We start from the raw sequence: 10,437 nt of genomic DNA on the forward strand, positions 1-10,437 counted from the left end.
AATTTGCCTCCAGGTTTCAGTTATAGGCGAAGAAGCAGAAGGTGCAGTAGCATATGTGAGGGAGCATATCTACCTCTCTTAGAGGGAAACAGAATTTGGTAAAGTTACTGTTGTGAGTTTTGTGTAGAGATGGGCATGACTCAAAACACGAATCACCCCATTTGTTCAAAAATAGCGAATTCATCGATTTGTGTTTGTATGAATCAATGCACCCAACGGATACAAATCAACGAAATTTTACCGATTTTTGATTTGTCGATTCGTTTGGCTATAAAATGCCACCCCCCCAAGGCAGTTAGATGCACCAAAATTTCAGGGAAGCATCCTCTGATTTTCCTCTGCAGTCCTAAGTGTAGTGAAGACTTGGTTTCCCAAGTCAGCTGCAAAAGGGCGCTTTCCGGGGGGGGGGGGAGAATCGATTTTGTAGGTGTATAACTTGGATGTCTGAAATCCAATCTTTATAAAACATGGAGGGATTATAGAGGAGAGTCAGTAGACGTTTCTCTGTGATTTTGGCATCTCTAGGTGCTTGGGGAAGCTTTCCTGAGGGGCCCTCCTTGTGAGTAACTCAGACATCTGAAACCTAGCCTTCACCAATCTGGCAGAGCTTATAGAGGAGAGTCGGGGGGGGGGAAGCACCCCTCTGAATCTGGTCTCTAGATGCCTGGGGGGGGGACTGTTTTCTAGGGTCTTAAAGTTAAAAATGAATTGACAAATCAATTTGATTCAGCAAAATTCATAAATGTGTTAATTTGTAATCAAAACAAATCACTTTTTTTCTGATTTGTGCCCACCTCTAGTTTTGACTCTCAAAATCACACATTCTGTACTTTCCCCCTCACAAAATCTGTTGCTTTTTCTCCCTTTGTTTCCAAGTCTGGCTTGGTCAGTGAGGAGTGGAGTTTGATCCTTCAGCATCCGGCCCTATCAAATCTACCGAACCCCCATCTAAAGGCTATGCTAGATGGGGGCATTCAGGGAAATTGTATTCCCTGTGATTTAGTGAGATGGGATGACCGTTCTCCGGGAACCAGAGAGAGATAGGCAGAAGGAATTGCACCAAGCCTCAGAGACTTCCTCTTAGGTACCCTACTGCAGCTGTGATGTGAATGGTATTAATTTGCTTGCACTGTTGATCCATTTCTATCCTTCCCAGTTGATCTGGAAGGGGAGGAGGAATCAGGCCTCCTGCGTGCAGCTTACAAGTTAGTACTGTTCCCAGAAGAGGCAGTGGCACCCAAAGCAGAAAAAGAGCGGATTCGGCAATGGAGTGGTCCAAATCAAAAAGCAGAATCCACTTGGCGGATCGTGACCCTGCGTCTCTGAAGCCTGCAGCCAGAGCCTCTGGGGCTGCTCGGCAGTATGCCCTGATCAGCGCCAAGTTTAAAGGTGAGTTGGGTGTTCAGGATGAAGGTGGAAGGAAGGGAGACCAGAGGCGGGCACTGATCTTGGACAAGGTCCAGCACAATGGCTCACATTCTACTTGAGCAGATTGCCTTCTGCTTGTCTGGGCTAGGCATTCCTTCTCGGTTGATGTCTCTCATTCTCTTGCAGGGCCAGGCCCCGGGAAATACAGCAGGCAGCCTTGCACGGGTATTAAGGATCATGACGTTACCAAGTATGCTGAACCAGCCTACACAATGCGTGTGAAATCCAAAGAAAAGTGTAAGGGGACAAATCAAATAAACATCCATCCATCCATCCATCCATCCATCCATCCATCCACCCATCCACCCATCCACCCATCCATCCATCCATCCATCCATCCATCCATCCATCCATCCATCCATCCATCCATCCATCCATCCATCCATCCATCCATCCATCCATCCATCCATCCATCCATCCATCCATCCATCCATCCATCCATCCAGTGGGGTGCTTGACTCTCCTCCTTCCCTTTCAATTCTTGAGTGTTGTAAGTGTTTCATGGTCATCTGATGGGTTTCACAGCTCACGGTGACCTACAGCCTGGATCTTCTAAGTCCCATTCCAGCCCTCTAAACATCCTGCCACACTAGCCATCCCCTTATAAGAGCAATGCGTGGAGGGCCAGCTTCTGCCTGAACAGCTTTTAGCTAAAATGAAACAGTGCCGTTCTCGCTAGCTAGGCATAGATGGACGATGTGTACTTTCCAGACCTGGTGTATTTTCAGGGCTAAAAAGGATGCGACCCAGAAGATCCAGGATCAAGTCTTCCATTTGGGGAAAAAAAATCAAAGGGGAGCTATTGAAAGCTATTAACTTGACCACTGTAATGATACAGCAGGATGGATTATTTTGCCCTTGTGCTGTTTTCCTGACCCAAAACCTCTGACTGCCATCACAGCAGAAAAAACACAAATTACATGGTGTAAAATGTTAACAGTAATAGCCGGCTGTTTGGTTTTAAAGAACACCTTCCCTCCCCAGCTGCTAATAAGCTATAACGAGATGAAATACACTACAAATATATATATGTCTTTTTCTCCGACTTTTTGGCCGGCACCTTGTGAGAAGCCAAGCCTTAACCGCCTGGCAGAAAGCCATCAAATCTGGAGCCGGAAGGGTTTTGGGAAAGATTGTTCTTCTGATGCAAAAGTCTGTCTACTGCAGACCCATTTTCAGACATTTTCTCCTGGTATGGCAGGCAGATCGGTTTGTACGGCTGACGACAAGCCCTTAAAATGATCTGTCTTCCAGACCGGCTTGCGTCTTCAAGCCAGGACCTTGATCGACGCTTAAGAACTAACTAGCAATCAGTGAAGATAGCACAATAAAAATAATAATGGGCCATCAAGTCAATTTTTTACTTATAACAACTCTCTCCAGGGTTTTCCCGTGGAAGAATAGAAATACTGTAGTTTCTCATTCCCTTCTTCAGGGGTGCATCTTGGGCTTGTACAGCTGGCCCAAAGCCACCTAGGCTGGTTCTACTCGCAGGAGGTACAGTGGGGAATTGAACTCCCAACCACTGGCTCCACAGCCAGAGACCTAAAGCGTTGAACTGATTTAGGTATCAGGAGGAATCAGTTTTACGTGCTTAAGAATGGTGGTTGCGTTCGGGCCGAAGCATTTTCCATAAGGTAACCACGGGTGTGTGTGTGTGTGTGTGTGTGTGTGTGTGGACTTTCATGGTAGGTCCCCCTGGACTGGTCATGAATCGCAGTGGCTGGGTAAGTCTTGGCTAAAAGAAGCCAAGTTGATGTATTTGCCCAACTTGGTAAAATACATTTTTTTGTTCTTATGGTAGGGTTCATAGAATCATTGAATAATGGGCTTGGAAGGGGCGTATAAGACCATTGAGTCAATGCAGGAATGTAAATCAAAGCAGATTCTCTCTCTCTCTCTCTCTCTGTATGTGTCTGGGTCTCTCTCTGTGTGATCTTGGGACAGCTACTTTTTCAGGAATACATCTGCCAGAATCACCTAGCCTGCATGGCTAATAACCACACTGGTATGGGGTCTCTGAGATCTGGAGTCCAATAAACTTGTTCCCCCCCACCCCACCCATGATCTGTATGTATCTTGGACTCATGTTGATGCTTTCAGGCAACCTTGGGGACTGTTGAGTGGAAAGTCAGCAAGCCATTGCATTTGTAGTAACTACTTCAGAAAGTTGCCCCAAACCTTATATGGGTCTTTCTTCATCCCACCCGCCAGTGATCGAGGCTGTGGAGAGTCCTGGACCTTGCTATTATGTGGATCCTTGCCTTTCCCATCTTGGAATGTGGAGGCCGATCTCCTTCCGCATGTCGCAGGAGAGGAAAAAGACATGTAAGTCCAAGGTTGACTTTCATTTATTGTTGTAGATCCTCTGGCAGCCAAGAGGAGGACAGACCGGAAATAGGAAGCAGAGGCGAGAAAGGCAGGGATGTCGGTTGGCAAGTCTTCCAGCCCGAGTTCAAATCCAATGTCCCAACTCCCAAGACTCTAGTCCAAGTCGTGGGTTGATTGCCCCGCCCTCCCTTGACTCTTTGGATTCGGGACTGGAACCCAAAGACTTGCACATGTGCTGCTCAACTGCTAGGCTGGCGCATGCTCAGATGCAAGGGCCAGCGCTGGGAAGGAAAGTTGGCCCGCTGTCTCTGCGCATGCGCCAGCCCATCAGCTGGGCAGAGGATGTGTGGGTGGAGGCAACAGCCGACTCCTGGAAGAGAAGCCAGGTCTGCTGCCTCTGAAGATGGTGTTGGCCGTTAGGAAGACCCAGAGGGGCTGGACAATGAGATTCAGATCAATGGCTCCAAGTCTCAAGTTGAGTCATGAATCCGCCCCTGAAATCCCCGAGTCAAGTCCAAGTCACATTGCCGATATAGCTTGAATCGGACTCAATAGTGAGTCATAACCCACGTGTCCTCCATCCATGAAGACAAGGTTCCTTAGATGTTGGGTTCCAAAGTGATATACTGAAAACAGAAGGCTTGTTAGTCAGTTGCAATTCTATCTCCCTAGGAAGATAGCCACTCCAGGGTGAGTGCGCAGGGCAAGTGGCTGCTAAGCGACTCCACTCTTCTCTGGTTCAGAAATCTAGCATTATTTTGTGCTCTTCAGGACAACAACATGCTCTTTCTGCCCCCTAGTGGTGATCATTCCATGGGTAGCAGTCTTCCCTGGTAGCTTTGGCCGGTCAAGCAGAATCCGTGCACACATATCAGGGTGGGGTGGGACACATTCATGCATGCTACAACTGAAAGGTCAACGGTCCGTCAAGTCTACTTTTATTTTGCCTTTTTCTTCTAACAGTGAAAGGTTAACCATCCCGACCACATCTCTGCAGATCTAGCCTTGGGAAAATGGCATCTTTCCCCAGCAATTTATCCCAGCATAGGGGTCATGTGGTCTTAAAGACCATAGGCTCCTCCTGCTGAACCTTGATCCACCTTCTGAACTTTCTGAACCTCCTTCTGAACCTTGATCTGACTCAACTACCAAGTCATTACAGTGGTGTCTCGCTTAACGATTACCTCATTAAATGATGAATCCGCTTTACGATGAGGTTTTTGCAGTCGCAATAGCGATTGCAAAACGATGTTTAGATAGGGAAAATTCGCTTGACGATGATCGGTTCCCTGCTTCAGGAACCAATTTTTTGCTAGACAATGATTCTAAAATAGCTGATCGGCGGCGCTAAAATGGCTGCCCGCTGTACAAAATGGCTCCCCGCTGTGCTTTAGGATGGATTCCTCACTTTACAGGCACCAGAAAATGGATGCCCTATGGAGGATCTTCGCAAAACGAGCAGGTATTTAGCCCATTGGAATGCACTGAACAGTTTTCAGTGCATTTCAGTGGGTTTTTAAAATTCGCTTGATGACGATTTCGCTTAACAGCGATTTCAACGGAACGGATTATTGTCGTCAAGCGAGGCACCACTGTATTTTTTACCTGCTTATGCTTGGTGGATCTCTTGACGGCTAGTGGGCAGCTGAGGATATGTCCCATGGCCTGTCCTTGCTGTGTGTTGTTGTTATGTACCACCGTATTAGAACTGACTTATAGTGACCCTACGATAAGAGAGATATTTAAGTGCTTTTACCAGTTCTGCACCCCCCACTGAGTCCTGGTAGCTGAGTAGAGATTTGAACCCGGGCCTCACGAGTCCCAGTCCAGCACTCCATCAACTACACCACACTGAAAGACTCCAAGGACAAAATCCAGTTAAATAACTATGTCAGTATAAGTTCAATGGTGTAAACTCAGAGCAGTGGATGGTTGCTAATTGACAAATCCCTGTGTGAATTCCCAGCCACACGCCAAGTCACACCATTGATGTGCCATTAGGAATTCAGCCAGGGACTCAGTAACTAGTGTCTATTTGCTACTCCAGGTTAGGATCATTGCCCTCGTGGTGGCATAAATGTTGGCCTTTATAGTCTGTACCCATGCACTTATGGTTCTACAGCAGAACTGTCTAATTCTTCAGCCTGCATAAACGATTCTGTTAAGCAGAGGGACAAAATCTTTATATTTCACTATCTGAATACTATACAGTTTAACATAATTTCATTCTGTTCTCTCTCGTTATGGAGAAAGAAGAATAAATAGATATTTAGATCATAGCCACTCTTCATACATAATGCCAAAGTTAGATTCCCACACCCATATATTACTTCCAGAACAGGATCTTTGGGGAGTAATTTTGTGGGATTTTTTCTTACTTTTTTCTTTTTCTGTATTTCTAAGTACCTTTTTAAAAAAAAGCACTGAACAAGCAAGACTTCAGTATCATTAGCAGCACGCCACTTCTTCTATAATGAGAAACATGGCAGTACTTTCTCTAAAATAATGGGCAACAAGTAACAAATTGCCTTTTAAGCCCATTAGCATAGTGTTTGAAGTTCTGATTCTATCTGTCAAACTCTTGCCATTTCTGGGAAGGCAAAATTTATACTTTTTTTAAAAAATTATGTCCCATCCCAGGTGGTAGCTTCAAGGCAGCTAATAAGCACTATTTGAATTATAACACCAAAGTAACACTTTGGAACCTATATCTTTTCATGGATGGAAGGGTGAAAAAAATTGGTTTAGGAAGGAAGGAAGGAAGGAAGGAAGGAAGGAAGGAAGGAAGGAAGGAAGGAAGGAAGGAAGGAAGGAAGGAAGGAAGGAAGGAAGGAAGGAAGGAAGGAGCTGATCATGGATAGAAGGAAGGAAGGAGCTGATCATGGATAGAAGGAAGGAAGGAAGGAAGGAAGGAAGGAAGGAAGGAAGGAAGGAAGGAAGGAAGGAAGGAAGGAAGGAAGGAAGGAAGGAAGGAAGGAAGGAAGGAAGGAAGGAAGGAAGGAGCTGATCATGGATGGATGGAAGGAAGGAAGGAAGGAAGGAAGGAAGGAAGGAAGGAAGGAAGGAAGGAAGGAAGGAAGGAAGGAAGGAAGGAAGGAAGGAAGGAAGGAAGGAAGGAAGGAAGGAAGGAAGGAAGGAAGGAGCTGATCATGGATCGAATGAATGAATGAATGAATGAATGATGAATGAATGAATGAATGAATGAATGAATGAATGAAGGAAGGAAGGAAGGAAGGAAGGAAGGAAGGAAGGAAGGAAGGAAGGAAGGAAGGAAGGAAGGAAGGAAGGAAGGAAGGAAGGAAGGAAGGAAGGAAGGAGCTGATCATGGATAGAAGGAAGGAAGGAGCGAGCAAAGGTTCACAAGGAAGTGGGTTTTATCCCTGCCCAATCTCAAATCAATCTCCACCTCTATGTTCCTGTCGAACGGTGGCCTCCACACATCATTTGGTCCACATGTCATCCTCTCTGTGAGCCAGAAAGAACTGGCCGGCCAGGCGTCTCAATTTTCCTTTGCTCCGGCTTACAGGTATACCTCCAACACCTGCTCCAAATGAGTATTATGTGGAGAAGATACACCCTCTTGAGGAACCCAATGCTCCAGCGTATACTATAGGTGTGCGCACCCAGTACTGGGAGAACAGCTTGTATCCGGCACCCAACAGCTACTCCATCCCAGCGACGTTGGGACCTCGGTTGCCAGTCTTGCGTTCTGCACCATGCCTCTCCATGGCTTCCAGCGCATCTGTGTGGAGTTACGCCAAAGATCTGGTGAGAGGACCTGGGCCGGCCATGCACACCATTCCAGAGCCGGACGTGTACCTCCACCATCAACCTGCGTACAGTATCTCTCAGCGGCTCAATCCTTCCAGCCGGGAATATACACCAGGTCCCCCTGACTACAAAGCTGAGTCGGTCAACGTCCACAAACCCAGGGCTCCCTGTTTCAGCCTGGGGATCCGTCACTCTGAATACGTCCACTCCACCCCTTCGGTTTGCATCATCAAGGAGTGAGAGCAATCTCATGCAGCGGGAAGGGAATGGTTCCTCTAGAAAGACCGTGCTCCCAAGGGCTACCTTCTGCCAGAACATCCACAACCATGTTCTCTCAACCGTCTGCGTTCCAGAAACCACGCAGAACATTGGAAGAGCTTTAATAAAGTTTGGACTACGGTAGGAAGTCAGGAAACCTGTGGTTTCCGAGGCAACCAGCCTTCCAAAATATCTTGTTTCCAAGATGGTAGGTCTATATCCTCTATGAGAACTTGGAGAAGTTACATTTTGGAGGTTATGCCTTCCAGAACCCTGTAGCCACCATGGCCAACCACCATGTTGATGCTGTCTTCTACGACCTGGAGTCTTAGAATCAAATCTTCCATGCTCTCACCTTTTTTTGAACTTCTGTATCCTTGTGACACACATTTCTAATTGTTTAGGTTCAAAAAGCATTACATAGCCCAAAGTGAACCTCATTTTTGTACCTTGCTTGGGGAAGATTCCCAAAGAGAAAAAAATAAAAATAAAATAAGAGCATGACTTTTGGTGGCAATTTATACAATAAATAATTTCCAAAAATTATAAAAGTCGAATTTCTTTGTACAAAAAACTGCAGGAGAAGGTTTTAGAAGGGACAAGTGAGAATAGCTATGCTTCTTTCTCTCCTCCCTGGACAACTTTCTGTCATGGCTGCTTGAAACTCCTTTTTCGAAAGTACAATGCCTGCCAGTTGGGCCTTCATTCCAGGCGAGCACAATCTAGGTGTTAGTCAGATCTGGGTCCTGCAGGTAGGACTCCCAGAAAGGAGACTTATGGGATGTGTAGTCCAGAAAATTTCTAAAACCCATATCACCATTAGTCTGTTTCCAGAATAATGAAAAGGAAACAGAAACAAGTAAATATTGCAGTACTTTGGAGGCTAACATATTTATTTCAGTTTTTGTCAATTACGAGCCATATAGAATGCATAAATAAATATGTTGCTGTCCAATGTCCCCCCCCACTGGTGGAAGGAAGTAATTTGCCATTTTGTTGAGTGTTTTGTGGCTATTGATTGTGTTGTGGCTATTGACAATGTCAGCTTCTCTTGGGGGAATCGACCAGGGATCTTGGCCATTACTATTATGGCTTACAGGAGGTAGAGTCGTGTCCCGCTTGACGATTACCCTATTTAATGATGAATCCACTTCACGATGATGTTTTTGCGATCGCAAAAGCGATGTTTAAATGGTTTTTTTTTCACTTAGCGATGATCGGTTCCCTGCTTCAGGAACCAAATTTTCGCTAAATGATGTTTTTTCAACAGCTGATCGGCAGTTTTCAAAATGGCCGATGGCTCTCAAAATCCCCCCCCCCACTGTTTTTAGGAGGCATTTTTCGCAAGATAGGCACTGGAAAATGGCTGCCCTATGGAGGATCTTCACTTTACAATGAGGTATTTCGCCCATTAGAATGCATTAGTCAGTTTCTAATGCATTCTAATGAGCTTTTTAATTTTGCTTGACGAGGATTTCGCTTAACAGCGATTTCAATGGCACGGATTATCCTCGTCAAGTGAGGCACCACTGTACTTGAGTATAGGCCTCTACATGGCTCACTTGAGCCTATCCGGACTGCCAAATGTATCCTGATTCCATCCAGAGCAATTTGTGCCTGCCTGGTCGAATTGAATTTATGCAGGCAGGCTAGACTGATTCAACTTTGGAGACACTGATTTTGAAATCCCCTTTCCTTTATTCTCGAACTGCATCTGGCCATCCCCCTTCCATCCAAAGTACATCCAAATCAACCTGAATCACACTCGTCTGTTTCCGGAGCTGGGATCTTGGGCATGAGTATTCAACCTGCCTTGAGCTTCACTGCATGACTGCAGGTATTCTCCAGAAGATGGCACTGCTGTCTTTCCTTAAAAAAATGCTGGATACAGACTCTGCAAGGTTTCTCTCCTCCTACAGATGACAGCAAGCTAACCGAAAAGGAAATGGGACGACAATCCGTGGAACGGATTTCAGGAGGAAAGAGGAGGGTGTGGCGTATATTCTATAATACACATACTTTTGCATGCTAATGAGGAAAGGGACCACAGCACAGCACACGGTGCTAATAAATCAAGTGACACAGTAGCCTGTGGTTAAGTATTCTTTGCATACATGCAGACTGAGCTACCAATTTCTGAGCACAGGATTGGCATCTCAGATGCAATCAAAATCCAAAAAGAAGCCCCGTGCTTGTTACACAACACAAATGTAGAAGAATGTGACACCTTCGTGGGACCACTAAAATCCTACCGATTAATGCAAACTTTCACGGCTTAAAAATCCACTTCTTCAGGCACGTGCCAGTAACTTGTGAGGAACGCAGAAAGATGATAAATGAATGTTCCAAACATTCATGGCAAAAGTTGCCAGGCATATATCCTCTTGAGGTGAGCTTATAGCTGGTTGCAGACAGGTTGTGGGTGTGTGTGGATTAAGGCTTTACCTCAGTACCACATGGTTGGAAATTTCCACCCAATATTCTTGGTTTCTGCTCCCTTGAGCATCCTTGATGACAGGATCATGCAATAATTGAGTTGGAAAGGGCCTACGAGGCCATCCAGTCCAACCCCCTTCTCAAGGCAGGAATCCAAATCAAAGCAGATCTGGCAGACCGTTGTCCAAATTCCTATTGAATGCCTCAAGTGTG

The 10,437-nt window shown here is 45.7% G+C and overlaps 1 protein-coding gene across 1 annotated transcript in view; it reads left to right on the plus strand.

The window, feature by feature from the left end:
- The first annotated feature begins 1,265 nt into the window (after positions 1-1,265).
- The window catches only part of CIMAP1C (ciliary microtubule associated protein 1C), a 12,475-nt gene continuing 3,303 nt past the window's right edge, over positions 1,266-10,437 (plus strand). Inside the window, exons 1-4 of the mRNA XM_072982016.2 lie at positions 1,266-1,389; positions 1,555-1,665; positions 3,643-3,756; positions 7,286-10,437. The exon at positions 7,286-10,437 is cut by the window's right edge and continues 3,303 nt beyond it. Of these exons, the coding sequence (XP_072838117.2) occupies positions 1,266-1,389; positions 1,555-1,665; positions 3,643-3,756; positions 7,286-7,770 (834 nt within the window). The 3' untranslated portion in view covers positions 7,771-10,437. The remainder of the gene's footprint in view (positions 1,390-1,554; positions 1,666-3,642; positions 3,757-7,285) is intronic.

This window comes from Pogona vitticeps, chromosome 12, assembly GCF_051106095.1.
Source record: "Pogona vitticeps strain Pit_001003342236 chromosome 12, PviZW2.1, whole genome shotgun sequence".
NCBI lineage: Eukaryota > Metazoa > Chordata > Lepidosauria > Squamata > Agamidae > Pogona > Pogona vitticeps.